The following is a 15,986-nucleotide window of genomic DNA, read 5'->3' as shown; positions in this document are numbered from 1 at the left end:
TATATGGCATGCTGAAAGTGCATTTTTGAAACTAAAGAAAAAAATTCCCATGAGGTGATTTTCATAAGTCTAGGAACATCTGTTTAGAGTTGTGTCCTAAGCATATGTGTGGTAAGGTAAACATGGAGTCATGGTCTTCTCCTGGATTGGGCTGTGGTGGGGTTTGATGATGGCGTTCATTTGGTCTCTTACACTTGCTATTGTTATACCATATTAAAATACAGATGACAGCTGAACTGTCCATTTCTCTTTAAATGTCATGAAAAGTCAGTCATTATGAATATTATTGCTATAAAATGGGTACTGTTACAGAGAACAACATGCTTGATCCTTGAGTGACTCCCAACCTGTTTCTGCCCTCGTCCATCTGGCAGCTGTGACCTGCTTCTGTATTCCATCACCCTGACTGACAGGCGAGCAATCAGGGTTTGTCTCATCATGTGGGTGGAAAGGACCGACTTGGTGGGTAGTCCTGTGTGTCCCTTCACAGTATCCACGCCGTCCCTGTGCGCCATTCACGCATGCGCCCCTGAGAATTGCTGGTGGACATGTCAGCTCAGTCACGGGGAGAAAGTGGGAGTGGTTGCACTCATCCAAGTTAGTCTGACGGCCCCTCACTCGGCCAAGACCTTGGTGACGTCAGAACTTGATGGATGTAAATGTCACGGGCCGGGTGACATCAGAACTTGATGGGTGTAAAATGTCACAGGCCGGGTGTCCTGCGGCTCGGTTGCTTGAGGATAACGAGCTCCACAGCTGTTCCCTGTCAATGCCGCTGGCTTTCGTGAGCCATGAGACAGCCACCTCAGGCCCGTCTGAGGGGACAGGGATCTGAGGAATGAAGATCTTTTACACAGAGACTTTTTATTAAGCAAGAAGATGGATCACTTACTGGTCTACAGGACATTTTTGTTAAGAGAACAAGTTGGGTTTAAAATTTTGACCTAAAAGTGGTAGCAGAATTTAACAAAACTACAGTGTGGTATTATGTGACCCTCTCTATTCCCTCTGACTTTCGTTTACGGTAGTCTAACTTACCTATCATAACATTCCTCTTTTTTTAAGGCATTAATTTAAATTACTGTAGTTAACTTATGTCAGCAAATTTCTGAAGTTGTACAACCATCACAATATAGTCCGTTAACATTTCCGTCACCAAGGCGTGGCCCTGGGCCTGTTCACGTAGTCCGCCCCGCCCGCCCCGCCCGGGCCTCCTGTAACCTCCTGTCTGCGCGGCCTTGCCAGTTCGGGACCTTTCCGTGGACAGAGCCACACGGGGTGTGCTGTTCCACTTGGGACAGTTTTGGGTGGTTGTGTTTTCATCTGTACTGTAACTGGTGTCAGAACTTGGCTCCTTTCGTTGCTGAATGGCTCTCCTCCCCTAGTGAGCCCTGCCGTGTTTGTCCTGCCTGTAATCTCTCGTCCTTTCTATCGCAGCGCTGCAGCCCCTTAGCTTCCTTTCTCGACATGGCTCCCGGCCTCCTTGCCTGCTTCCCCATGGACCCAAGTCAGACAGGGTTTCCTAGACTTGACCTCACCGCTCGATTTCAGGCGGCAGAGTCCCTCATTCGGCTTGACTAGGAAGTGAGCATTTCTTTAGCTGGCGAAGTTGTGGCCACCTTGTCCAGCTGCCTGGACCTTGATCTTGGGAATGAGTGCAGGTTCTGAAATGTCCTGGAATAATTCAGAAACACTGTATTTGAAAGTTTCATCATAATTGTGAAGCCAGCCTTTGAGTTCTATGGCTCACACCCGGCGTGATTTTGAAACATCGCGTAAACAGTCACACATTTATTACGGAAAATACTGAATATTTTAAGAAGTAAGTCACCTGTCACTTAGTGACTCAGTGATAACCACTGTTTGCAGTGATGCTGTGTGTCCTCTTAACCCTTATTAATGTGCACACACAGGGTTTTAAAATACATTTATTGGGCTGGAGAGATGGCTTAGTGGTTAAGCGCTTGCCTGTGAAGCCTAAGGACCCCGGTTCGAGGCTCGGTTCCCCAGGTCCCACGTTAGCCAGATGCACAAGGGGGCGCACGCATCTGGAGTTTGTTTGCAGAGGCTGGAAGCCCTGGTGCGCCCATTCTCTCTCTCTCCCCCTCTATCTGTCTTTCTCTCTGTGTCTGTCGCTCTCAAATAAATAAATAAATAAAAATTTAAAATACATTTATTTTTTATTAATGGAGGAAGGGGGCGAGAGAGAGGGAGAGAAAATGGGCACATCAGGCTTTTTGACACTGCAGACAAACTCCAGACACATGTGTCACCATGTGCATCTGGCTTACATGGGTTCTGGGGAGTCGAACTTAGGCCCTTAGGCTTTGCAGGCAAACTCCTTAGCCACTAAGCCATCTCTCCAGCCCTAGAGAGAGAATATGCATGTGTGTGAATGGGCACACCACGGTCTCTTGATGCTGTAAATGAACTCCAGATATATCTTCCACTTTTTCAAATTTTATTTTTTAACTTTTTTTTTTCTAAGTAGGGTCTCATTCTAGCCCAGGCTAGCCCTGGAATTCATCTGTAGTCTCCCCCAGGCTGGCCTTAGACTCACTGCAGTCCTTTTACCTCTGCCTCCCAAGTGCTGGGGTTAAAGGGATGCCCCACCACACCCAGGCTAGGTATTTTTTTATTATATATTTAGAAGAAGAGAGAGGATAGAGAGAAAGAGAGAGAATGGGCACATCTGGGCCTCCTGCCCCTGCAACAGAACTCCATGTGGAGTGCATCTGGCTTTATGTGGGTGGTGGGGAATGGAACCTGGATCTTCAGTCTGTAAGCAAGTACCTCTAACCACTGAGAAACCTCTCCAGGTCCACATCCCCCACTTTAGGCATCTGGTTTTATGTGAGTACTGGGGAATCAGACATAGTAGCAGGATTTGCAGGTCAGTGCCTTGAACCACTGGCTTCTAGGATTTTTAAACTTGGCTTTCTGTGATAACCATTCTCCTCATGTCAGCCAGTGCTTTTGAAAACAAAGTTAGTGTGTCTAGAATGGGTGAAAGGAAAGATGATTGGGAGTTTAGAGAGTCGACAGTTGATACTACTTCTGCCTTGAAGGTTATTGTGAGGATTTGAGATTTATGCCAAGTGTGAGATAAAGCCCTAGGCTGCTGGCTGGTGGCTGGCTGACTCGTCGTGGTTTGGAAACGCTACCCTGACCCCAGAGTGGCGAGCATCTGCAGCACGGAGAGGGGGCAAGATTCGGTGGCTGCAGCAGCACCCTAAGCCAGATACCTTGGCAGCTTGGACTGCAGTGACAAGTCAGGAGGGTGACAGAGAGGCTGGACTCAGAACACGTTTGCAGAGAGATGGTAGAACTGGCTGGTGGATTGGATGGAGTGGGAGTCGAGTCAGTTAGGGGAGTTGTAGGGTGCCCCACCTGAGACAGTGCTGGAGTGCGGGTCCACAACCTACAGTCCTTCCGGCAAACGCAGCCCGCCTCCTGCTTTGTATGACTTACACACTGAAAAGGGGAAAATCTCATTTTGAGATAATTACTCATTCCTGAGGTTGTAAGAACTGATACCCGTTTCCTCCACGATCACTCACCACCAGGCCCTTTCCAGCACCGGTGTCCAGACATCCGAACATCCCCATCAACATGAAGACTTCCGTGGACACACGCCTTGCCCTGGCGCCACGCCTTCCCGAGCCCCCGGCAGCCCACGCTCTTCCGTTTCTGTAGTTCTGTTGTTTCGTGAGTGGAATCGTAGAGTGTGCCGCCTTTGGAGTTAGCTCTGTGTGCTCTAGTCTCTGGTGACACATTTGGGTCGTTGGATCTTTCTGTGGCTCTTTATTTCTTCCTGTTGAACACATGCACATATGTTTTACATGAGGTTTATTTACTCCTTCGCCTGCTGGAGGCTGTCAGCGTTGTTTCCAGGTAGGGCTGTTATGAAGAAAGTGTCTGCAAACATTCCCGTGAGCAGACTTTTCGGGCGTAAGGGCCCAGGAGTACACTTGCAGTCTTACGGTTATTGCAGGGTTATTTTGTAGCAGACTGCCACACTTTTCTAGAGGGACCGCAGCAGGTCAAGTTTCCCTACACCCTGCCAGCCTTGAGTATCGCCACTGTTTCTTGTATATTATAGCCGTTAAGTAGGTGTGCAAGGATCTTGCACTGTGATCTTAATTTGCATGTTTTTTAGCGGCTCATATTGAACATTTTTTCCTCTGCTCATTTGCTGTCTACAGATTCTTTTTGGTGAAATATCTGTTCATGTTTTTTGCTCACTTTTTAACTGGATTGTTGAAGATTTTGACTTTTGACTTCCAAGAATTTATTTTATCTTATTTATTTGCAAGCAGAGAGAGGAATAGGCCAGGGCCTCTAGCCACTGCAAACGAACTCCATATGCCTGCGCCACTTTGTGCATCTGGCTTTACATGGGTGCTGGAGAATCAAACTCTGATTGTTTGGCTTTGTATGCAAGCGCCTTAGCTGCTAAGCCATCTCTTCAGTCTCGAAGAATTTATTATGTGTTCTGTAACGCTGCTTCCTAGACTAGGTCTGTGTGCGGTGTGGTGTGCAGGAGTGTTTTTCAAGTCCTTTCTCACCTTCTCATCCTCGGAACTGGGTCCTTTGTTTAGACGAAGTTCAGTTACCAGATTTTTTTGTCTTTTACAGTATGCTTTTGGTGTCCAATTTAAAAGACTTTTTCGCCTTGCCTTAGGTCCCAGAGATTTCCCTCTGGTTTTGTTTGTTTTCTGAAGTTGGTGTACTCTACTCTTACATTTTAGAGGATTTTATGTCAAGTGTGTGAATCACAGTGATAAGCTTCATCGTGTTGGGCTGTGGCACGCACTTTTTTGCAGTATGGGGAGTGGATGGTATTTATATCACTGCCTTTCTGTTTGCCATATATATATTTTTTAATATTTTATTTTTATTTATTTATTTGTCAGAGTCACAGAGAGAGAAAGAGGCAGAGAGAGAGAGAATGTGTGTGCCAGGGCCACTGTAAACGAATTCCAGGCGCACGCGCCCCCTTGTGCATCTGTGTTTGCCATATATTTTAACTTTCATTCTTAATTTCATTCAACTTATATTTTTTAATCATTTTGAAATTTCACTGTTCATCCAGATGTAGCATATGTGAATCATCTGAGTGCTTGGGACATGGAGATGAAAAGATCGTGAGGATAGACAGCCTGAACTACATAGTGAGACCCTCTCTCAAAAATCCGGAAGGAGGGCTGGAGAGATGGCTTAGCGGTCAAGGTGCATGCCTGCGAAGCTTAAGGACCCCAGTTTGATTCTCCAGGTCCCATGTAAACCAAATGCGCATGGTGGTGCATGTGTCTGGAGTTCGTTTACAGTGGCTAGGGTTTCCTGGTGTGCCCATTCTCACTCTTTCTCTCTCTCTCTCTCCCCCTCTCTCTGACTCAAATAAATAAATAAATAAACAAATAAATAGATATATATTTTTTTAATCTGGAAGGAAATTTTAAAAGCATCTCTTAGGCCTGTGGATCACTTGCAAGTGTGTTGTTCAATTTCTTCTTACCTGTTACTCGTATCTACTTTGATTCTCTTGTGATCAGAGAAATAATCCGCATAGTTTCAGTTCTATAAACTTGTTGAAGCTTATTGATGACAAGATATAGTTAGTCTGTCTTGGGTAAGCAGGGGCCTGGATTTTGGGTCAAAAATAAAAACCCTAAATTCTTCTGTCGTTGGGTCAGGTGTTCTATACCTGTCAATCATTTGTTCCTGGTCATAACTGTATCCTGTTGTTGTGCATGATATTGCTGATCCTTGCTGACTTCAATCGAATTGCTCTGCTAATTATGAAGAAAAGGGTAACTGTGCTCTGGAGTGCCTGTTAGCTGGTGATCATACAGTAGTTGCTTTCTTTCAGTATTTATGTGATACTTGAGGTGAGTGCTCCAAATTCTGAAGTGCATGCTCCAGAATCTGAAAGTTCCAGAACAAACATGACGTCATGTGTGGAAAATCCCACACATGTTAGTCGGAACAAAAATGCACTGAAAATACTGTACAAAAATTACCTTCCTGCAATGTGTACAAGAAGCATAAATGGATCTTCCATTGAGAGGTGGGTCCTATCCCTAAGCCATCTTATTATGTATATACAAATACCACCCCAAAAATGTAAAACAGAGCTGAAGAGACAGCTCAGCAGTCAGAGGTACTTGTTTGCAAAGCCAGATGGCCCCAGCCCAGTTCCCCAGTACCCACATAAAGTCGGATGCACAAAGTGGTTCATATGCCTGGAGTTCATTTGCCCTGTGGCAAGAGAGCCTGGTGTGCCCATTCCCTCTCTCTCTGTCTCCTTTTTTCTCTCTCTTTCATAAATAAGTAAATAAAAGCTGGGCATGGCAGCACACACCTTTAATCCCAGCACTTGGGAGGCAGAGGTAAGAGAATCACTGTGTGCTCAAGGCCAGTCTGGGACTATATTTTTTATATTTTATTTATTCATTTTTTAAAAAAGTGAATAAATAAAATGTAAAAAATGTCCAATGCATTTCAGAGAATGGGCAGGTTGCTATCCTACCACTGTCAATCAGCCTTTATCGTTATAATTGAAGTATTTCATAGCATATGGTTTGGTCATGTTTCTTAATCAACTCTACAAATCTCTTAAGTTGGTGTATTTTGACTCTATTTAGTGTAATTATGATGTGTTAGGGGCTTAAGTGCTGTTTCTGTTTGTCCTGTTTTTGTAATTTGAACACTTTGTAGAATTCCACAGTGTACTGCAGTGTTTTTTGTGTATCTCTTCATATGGCCTGTTTACTCGTTGCTTGCTCAAGTGTATTTTACGTGTGCAGCTAACCACAGTCTAGACGTGTCACTTTTCCAGCTCACCTGCTTGTGTATCTCATCGCCACCACTGGTAATAGACGTGTCTTCAACATGTTTGCCACTGGCATTTGAAGCCATGTCAGACAGCATTACAATTTTTGCTTCAACTGCCAAGTATAATTTATAAAACTCGAGGACAAGGCAAGCCCTGTTGTTTTTGTTGTTGCTATTTCTTTCTTTCTTTCTTTGGCTTTTTGAGGTAGGGTCTTTTTCTAGTCCAGGCTGACCTGGAATTCACTATGTAGTCTCAGCAGGCTGGCCTCAAACTCGCAGCAATCCCCCTGCCTTTCCTCCCACGCCCCTGCCCCAGTGCTGGGATTAAAGGTATGTGTCACCACACCTCCCTGTTATTTTTTTTTTTTTAAGGCAAGCCCAACAAACTGGCCTTTTTGTTTGTTTTTAATGCAAGAGAGCAAGAGCAAGAAAGAGAGAAAATTGGCATGCCAGGGCTTTCGGCCACTGTAGTCAAACTCCAAACGCATGTGCCACCTCGTGTGCATGTGTGGCCTTGCTCGCTTGTGTCACCATGTGTGCCTGGCTTACGTGGGACCTGGAGAGTTGAACATTGGTCCTTAGTTTTCGCAGGAAAATGCATTAACCCTGCTTTCCTTCATCTGATCATTCTAGATTTCCCCTTGAAAGGAGTAGACATTTTCAGTGAATTCGGAGTGGCCTATTTTCTGTTTTTCTTTTTTTCCACAGCACTTGATAAGGGTGTGCCTTAGTGCCCAGCTTCCATATTACCAGATGAGAGGCCTGTGATTGTTCAGATTGCAGGTTTGCCCCCCATCACTTCCAGAGTCTTAGTTTCCAGTAGTTGTGAATGTACGGAACGGCTTTGATCCTATCAGGCATCCTCTTTGCTCAGCTGCAGTCAAGCATGTGGCTTTGCCACATTTCCAGCCTTTTAGCTCTCGTCCAGGGTGTGTTCGTAGTTCCCCCATCTCAGCCTCATTTTGCAGATTCCGTACTTTTCCTCTCCATTATACTGTCCCACCCGTCTGGTGAGTCTTTGAATATTATGTTTTTCAGGTCTCATATTTATTTGTATTTCTTTTCCTTTTTAAATTTTTTTTGACACTTAGATCTCAAGTTTCGACTTGGTAGTTTTTTGTTTTCTGTCTCTTTGCTGACAATTGTTAAATTCCTCACTGTTCTAACCTCTTCTGACAAGACCCATGAGGGACGGGGAGGGGAAGGAGGAGGGTCTCCCTACTGCTGGGTGGGGTGGAGGGTCCAGGACATGCCAGCTTCCCTACTCAGCCCTCTCTGACACCACAGGGTGGGGGTCATGGGCAGGATAGGTGGGGTTGGTGTGCCTTGTTGAAGACAGTTTAGGACAGAAGTCTAGATGCCCTACTGGGCCTTTGCTGGGACGGAAAGTGGTGTGATCACTAGTTTTTCTGCCATGTCTGACTGAAGCAGAACAGTTGATATATTTTAAGGGTTTTTAAATTTTTTTATTTTATTTTATTTATTTGAGAGCGACAGACACAGAGAGAAAGACAGATAGAGGGAGAGAGAGAATGGGCGCGCCAGGGCTTCCAGCCTCTGCAAAGGAACTCCAGACGTGTGCGCCCCCTTGTGCATCTGGCTAACGTGGGACCTGGGGAACCGAGCCTCGAACCAGGGTCCTTAGGCTTTACAGGCAAGCGCTTAACCGCTAAGCCATCTCTCCAGCCCGGTTTTTAAATTTTTTATTTTCTCTCTCTCTCTCTCTCTCTCTCTCTCTCTCTCTCACTCTCTCTCTCTCTCTCTCTCTCTCTCTCTCTCTCTCTGTGTGTGTGTGTGTGTATGATGTGTACATGTGTAAGTACAGGCACGTGTGCCACTGCATGCCCATAGCTCACTGCTGTGTTCACCAGGCTGGCTGGCTCACAGCTGTGGGGAATTCCCCTGCCTCTACCTCCCTTCTCCCTGTAGAAATGCTAGGGTTACATACATTGTGCCCACGGTGTATAGTTTGGATTCTGGAGACCCAAACTCCACACCTTATCCACACCTTTACCCACTTGGCTGTCAATGCAGCCAGAATGGGCAGCACCCGAGCATTGGCGAGCGTCCAGGGCGGCCCCTGGTCTGTTTCGTGCCTGGAAAGGGAGCCTGAGGTGGCATTTTTGCTTGGGGGAGAAGTTTTGCCTGTGCCTATGTCATTTCTATACTCTTCTTCAAGTCAGGTATATATGAGGCAATAAACAATCGAGGTTCCCTAATCCCTAGCCAGGTTGTCTCGTTTTTCTGTCTTTTGGAGTCTCTTTGTGTTTGTTTATATAACTGCCCAAGGTTTTCACTTTTACATAGCAGAAGGACTAATAGAAAGTTAGTATCTCCTCTTCACCTCTTAGAAGAAAAAGTTATAGTGATTTTTTTAAGCTTTTGGTTTCCTGACTGTTTTCCCAGCGTTTCTGTGCCATGATAAACTTCAGCTTTGGAAGACTTTTAAAGTAAGATCCATCAACCAGTTTCCAAATTCTGTGTAATAAAATGCCAGCATGGTTCACTTACTTTTAGTAACATGATCTTGTCTACTTTGGAATGAGTTTTCCAAAAGTATCATGTTAAGATAAATACACTTGTTTTATTCTCAGCACATCTTGATCAGGATAGTAGTCTTCTAGGCCTCATGTTTGTTTTTAAAGTGAATATAATTTCCTAGTAATGGCTGCGTTAGTTAGCAGTAAGATCCATGTCATATCCATTCAAGGTGAAAATACAGAGCACAGCCACGAAGAGAACTACGGGTGAGTTGCGAAGTGCCAGGCGCAGTGCCCGTTGCACTGCTCTGGTCGTTCACACAGAGCAAGCGCTACAAAGGAGACTCCAGGGCTGCAGCGCTCTCCGGCCATGGGTCTGGCTGTTTCCTTTTGGTCAGAAGTCTACCCTGGTCCAGAGCCAGGTTCCCAACAGAACAGGCTTGGACCCCTGATTTTTCACTACCCAACTCTTCTTCTGATTCAGATTTACTTGATAAAGTAAACCCAGAAAGCTCTTTCAGATTTAAGAATCTCCAACCATTGCCTTTCCAAAGAAAACCTCGGTAGGCTACAACAGCATGGGAATTCTAGGTTCTTACTTAAAGGCTAGAAATAGCACCTAGAGGCAAGGAAATCTGTGCAGTGCAGACGCTTCTCCCTGCCTCAAAGAACAACACTGCCCAGGCTGAGCTAAAGTCACAGTGTGACCTGTAGGAGCTGCTCAGCTGGGGGCTGAGTTCCTGGCAAGGAGGGAAGAGCCTGCCAGGCCGGGTGTCCATGCCCTTCCATCTCCACATGCATTTCCTGGCTGAGCAGCCCCTTTGCCTGCACCCAGCACTCACTTTCCCTCATTCCCCGTGTCCACCTGCAGGAGATCCTGTAGCCAGCACTGCAGCTCCTGCCCTGTCTGGTGGGAGAAAGGGGAGAAAATGTGGCCTCCCTTCTTCACACTAGCCTGATGTGAGACCTGTGCACATCTCCTTCCTCTTCGTTGAGGGCACACGGGCAGAGCCGTCAGGTTAAATAGTTACAGTGACTGATGGGCGTCGAGAGCATGACCGCCAGCGTGCTCACCTTGGCGCTGTGCGAGGCGCTGCCATGGCCCTGGCAGAGCTGTGGCCTGCTGGCCTTCTGTTTCCCTGCGTTTATTAGATTGTGCCAGCTTGGAGTTTAAAAATGAAAACTGAACATTTGTTACTGCTGATAGATAGGAGATGAGTAGTCTACTGGTACTGACTGCTCTTTTACCAAAAGCCTGGGCGATGGCATCTTTGATTATGAGATTAATACGGATGTCCCCTTTTCTTTGTGTATTTCTGTTGACTGGAATTTCACTGAATTTGATTTTGGGTAACATGTTTATTTCTTAGTGACTGGAAGGTTGTCAGAGTAACTTCAGCTTTCAAGGGAGCATAACAGGGCATGCTCTACTGTGGGGAGTCTGGGGGTAGAATTCAGAGTCCAAAAAAATTATCTTTATCTTTCTAAAACTTTTGGAATTTAATTTCTGCAGGTGTCAAAATATAGGCACTGCTATTTCCAATCACAGCAACCTCACGTGTCCTGCAGCATCCTTACAGCATCCCGTAGCGTCCTGGCAGTACCACGTAGCGTCCTCCTAGCCTTCTGTAGCTGGTGCCAATGCCACAGAACATGTGCCACGTTCAGTATATGGTAGTTTGTGTTGTTGCGGGTTTAAATATTAACATATAATTAATATGTATCATTAACTTTTATTACATTACCAGAGGTTTACATATATTGCACATATATTTGCATTTTTAAAACTTACTGGTATCTATTTTTAAATCATTGGTACGTTTCCTCATTCATGTATTTTTGGTAATTCTGTGTACTGTATATATCCACTTAAAACATTATGTAGAGGAATCTTATGCTTCCCCTGTGGAGTGTCCCCTCCCCTGTGATGTGTTTCTTGTTCTCCTTTTGCAGCATCAGCCACTATGTCATCGTCATGTCCATGACCATCTTCCTGGTGCTTCTCAATGGCCTGGCTCAGCTGCTCACCACCACGAAGCTCCAGCTGTACGGCAAGCCCAAAACTCATCTCACATGATGCTCGTGAAGCCACACTTAACACCTGGGTCCTGTCCCCTTCCTAACCTTGGAGTCCAGGAGCCAAGTCTCCCAACTGTAAAGTGGAAACCTGACGCGATCCTGAAATGGAAGAAGGCATTAGGGAAAGAGCTAAGGAAGTCTGGCCAACAGTCCTGCCATGGCTCAGGGAACGTTGTGGAAGAGGGGGTGGAAGACTGTGAGAACCACAGAGCGGGTAGGAGCACCCGGAGGTGCCACCCTCGCTACCTCACAGGGACTGACAGGCCTTCATGCGCCCTCAGTGAAGACCATAAGCCCACTGAGGAGGACCCCCCGGGTAACAGGAGTTGGGGCGAAGGGACAAAAGTGCATAACCTGTTATAATATATAAAGCACCATAAAAGATTAAATTAACCAAAAGCTAAGGAAGTCTGAATGCAGTTACTGGAAGGCCAAAACCATTCATTAATTGTGAACCATGTATTTTACAGTATAGGCTGTTAAAAATAGAAACTGCTCATAAAATGCCTTGGAACTCTGGACCGTTTTTGCAAATTTTCTTGTTTTTTAAATTTTCATTTAATTTCATTTAATCCTCTCTCTTTCTTGCTCTAACATATATATGTATATATATACTATATGCATATATATGCATATATATACTATATATAGTATATATATAATATATATAGTATAAATATATATATTTATATATAATATATAGTATATATATTATATATATTTATATATGTTATATATATGTGACATATATATAATATAACATATATATAATATATGTAATATATATAATATAATATATATATGTAAGTTAGAGAGAGAGAGAGCGAGAGCACATGCCACCAGGTCCTCTAGCCACTGCAGTTGAACTCCAGACGCATGTGCCACTTTGTGCACATGTGGCATCTTGTGTGTCTGGCTTTCATGGGTTCTGGAGAATTGAACCTGGGTCCTTGGGCTTCACAGGCAAGCACCTTAGCTACTAAGCCATCTCTCCAGCCCCATTTCTGCAAATTTTCTGTGAAGCCATTTGAAAAGTTTTTACAGTGGCTCACATGCTTCTGTATAAATATTTCCATAGCAGGAAAGTGAAATTGGGGGTGTTTTGTGCCTTCCTTGTTCTCTGTGCTCTTGTTTTCTCTCTCCTCCTTGGTTCATGTCACCCCATCTATTGGCCATGTGACTGTTGGCCCAGCGTGTGCACTGCCATGGTTTTCCTCGTGACCAGCTCCTGCCCGTGAGCATGCCCGTGGACGCAGCGTGGGAGCGTCTGGGCAGTTGTGCTCTTGCCCAGCACTCTGTTCTCTCCAGGATGCCGTGCCCCGTACCACCTCATACACCTCATACCGCCCCGTACCACCTCATATTGCCATAGGAACATCATGGATTTTACTGTTTTCCACACTAGTTGACTGATTTGGTGTAATCTTCCTATAGGTAATTGTTTTCACCACATACCTTATCTCTACTCCCCTCCCATAGAATAGCAGGGTGTCTTCACTGGTACTTCTAAAATTATGACATAATGAAGCCTACCTTTTTGGATAATGGCTCATCTAGAAGCCATAGATTGTTACTAGAAATTTCCTGTGCCAGGGATGGGATACCTTCCAGTGAGTTGTTGGCCAGAGAGGTCCCTGATGCCCCCAAAACATTACAGGCCATTGTCAAGGCTCTAGGTTTCCCACCAGGAACAGATGGTAAGACCCTATTGCTGAATACTCCACATACTTAGGTTTAAAGGTTACTGAGTAATCTTGTTGGAGCTGAGTTGCAAAGCTCCTCCCTATAAACCAGCTGACAGAGAGAGAGAGATGTCATCAGTGGAGATAAACAGCGGTGGACACTGCCAGCCATAAGTTGGGCCAGCCAGGCCAAATGAGCCAACTGCTGCAATAGTGGCATGTCTGTTATTGGGGAATCCAACCACTCTAATTGGACTGGAGATCTGCTTCACGGGAGGGAGCACTTGCCTGATACTGAAAACTTGTGACAGAGGAAGTCATTAGCCCTAGGGATGCAAGGCCTGCTGGTTTCTGGATAGATGCATGTACTATGCTCACCAAACTGTCTTATGCTACTGTTAATGTTCATACTCATCGTAATACTGTTGTCACTTTTGGTTAGAAAAACTTATCTTTTCAGATGGTGGTGACCTCTGGGATGATTCAAAGACACCACAGTGCTGAGAAGAAGTGAGGAGTGCTCAGCACTGAAACATCTCTATTACATCTCCCAAGGCTTAGGGTCCAATGCAGAAGAGGTGGCGGAAAGAGTGTAAGAGCCAAAGGAAGGACAGGACTCCTTACAATGCATTCATCCAAACAAAATGGCCTGGATATCCATGACCTCACAGTGCCTGGCACTCCCTACACAAGACCAGTATAATAGGAGGAAAAGATGATGACATCAAAATAAAAGAGAGACTGTTAGCCTCACTCGGAATCATAGTACCTTTCATGGACAACAGTACCAAGTATTTAGGTCCCCTGTTTTGTTAACACCAGGAAAATAGTCTTTTAAATTCTTCAGTTTATGAAGCTCAGCTCCAGGATATGAATGGGTCTTCTGTGTTCATTCTTCCCACACAAAACAGAAGTTCTCTCAGGTGCTGCTGGATCAACATGAGCTTGAGTGGATGCTACAGAGATCGTACCATCTACCAGTGAAGTGCTTTACAATTACTGTCTTGTCATTGACTCAGTTGAGTCACTAGACTTTAGGTGGTGTTGTAGTCAGGTCCACATTGCAGATAGAAATCACCCAACCAAGAGCAGCTTATGGGAAAAAAAAGAGGTTTATTTTGGCTTACAGGCTCGAGGGGAAGCTCCATGATGGCAGGGAAAACAATGACATGAGCATAGGGTGGACATCACCCCCTGGCCCACATAAGATGGACCACAGCAACAGAGGGTGTGGCAAACACTGGCATAGGGAAACTGGCTATAACACCCATAATCCCGCCCCCAGCAATATGCCACCTTTAGGAGGTGTTAATTCTCAAATCTCCATCAGCTGGGAACCTAGCATTCAGAACACCTGAGTTTATAGGAGACACCTGAATCAAACCCACCACATTCCACTCTGGCCCCCATAAACTGATATCCATACATGATGTAAAATACAATGCATTCAGTCCAACTTCAAAAGTCTCCATATATTTTTTTTTTTACCAATTCCAATGATGTTCATACATCTCCATAGTCCAAGATCTGTTAACTGAGCCATAATACCAAAAAAAAAAAAAAAAAAAAAAAAAAAAACCTCAAAAACAACCCATAATGTCACAGGATATACATTCATACTGCCAAAGATGGCATCAGGCATAGCAAAGAATATTCAGCCAATACAAGATTTAAAACAACCAGGGTAAACATCAAACTCTGTAGCTTCAAGTCCAACAACTCTAGCAGTGACAAATCTCCAAGTCCAATATCAAGTCCGATTTTTTTTTTAATTTTTATTTTATTTTTTTGCTTTTCAAGGTTGGGTCTTGTTCTCTCTAGCCCAGTGATCCCCCTACCTCTGCCTCCCGAGTGCTGGGATTAAAGGTGTGCACCACCATGGCCATCAAGTCCAATAACTCTAACCAACAACAAGTCTCTAGTATTCCAATTCCACCCCTTCAGGTAGGCTACTTACAGTCCTGGAAAATTTCATCCAGGGCTGGCAGCTCTCCTTGGCAGCCATCTCGTGGTCTTGGCATCTCCACTGGGTCTCCACTGTAAGCCACGATTCATCCTCATGGCCCCATGGGGTCTCCATGCAGGCATCCAGTAAACCTGCTTCACACTGCCCATGGCCATTTCCAAAACACAAGACTGTGTTGCAAACTCAATGACCCTCTTTTTCCTGCATTTCTTATACTCCACAATACCAGGTAGGGTGCCAGTTTGTTAATACAGCAGGGAATAAAGCAGTCTTTGAAGAACAGGACACTCCTTGAGCACTCAGGCCCCTTCAAAAGAGTCTACATTCTTCCTGTTGTCCCAGTGTGGGTCAGTTGGCCCAACCTCAAAGGTTGTAACATCTCAAACAATTTGCAGGTGAACAGGCAGCAGTTTAGGCCCAAAGATTTTTTTTTTTTCTGTGCCATATCCCTCTGCTCACACCAGTTCATTTCTATGCAAAGCAACTCTGCACTACTTCTCAGGACACGGGCATAACATCGAGCTTTTCACACAAACTACCTTTAGCCCAGTCCAAGCAAAACTCTCACCCTCATAAGCCAAACCTCACAAGTCCATAGTTTTTATTGCATTCAGGTCTTCAACTCTGACCAGAATAGTCCATCAAGCTGTACTTACAGCACTGCAAGGCATCTCTTAGACCAAGGTTTCAAATCCTTCCACATTCCTCTTGAAAATTAGCTCCAAAAGGCCAAAGCCACACAGTCAGGTGTCTAGCAGCAATCCCATTCCTTGGTACCACTTAACTGTTGCAGTCAGGTTCACATTGCTGGTAGAAATCACCCAACCAAGAGCAGCTTATGGGGAACAAAAAGAGGTTTACTTTGGCTTACAGTCTTGAGGCATAGGCTCCATGATGGCAGGGGAAAATGACATGAGCAGAGGGTGGACATCACCCCCTGGC

General features: G+C 45.0%; 1 protein-coding gene across 1 annotated transcript in view; it reads left to right on the top strand.

Moving 5' to 3' along the window:
• The window catches only part of Pign (phosphatidylinositol glycan anchor biosynthesis class N), a 102,277-nt gene extending 90,362 nt beyond the window's left edge, over window positions 1-11,915 (top strand). Inside the window, exon 30 of the mRNA XM_004654631.2 lies at window positions 11,271-11,915. Within this exon, the coding sequence (XP_004654688.2) occupies window positions 11,271-11,394 (124 nt within the window). The 3' untranslated portion in view covers window positions 11,395-11,915. The remainder of the gene's footprint in view (window positions 1-11,270) is intronic.
• Window positions 11,916-15,986: the final 4,071 nt, after the last annotated feature.

The sequence above is a fragment of the Jaculus jaculus genome, chromosome 15, assembly GCF_020740685.1.
Source record: "Jaculus jaculus isolate mJacJac1 chromosome 15, mJacJac1.mat.Y.cur, whole genome shotgun sequence".
Classification (NCBI taxonomy): Eukaryota; Metazoa; Chordata; class Mammalia; order Rodentia; family Dipodidae; genus Jaculus; species Jaculus jaculus.
Note: the sequence above shows the minus strand (reverse complement) of the source record. Positions and strands in the feature narration are given on the sequence as shown.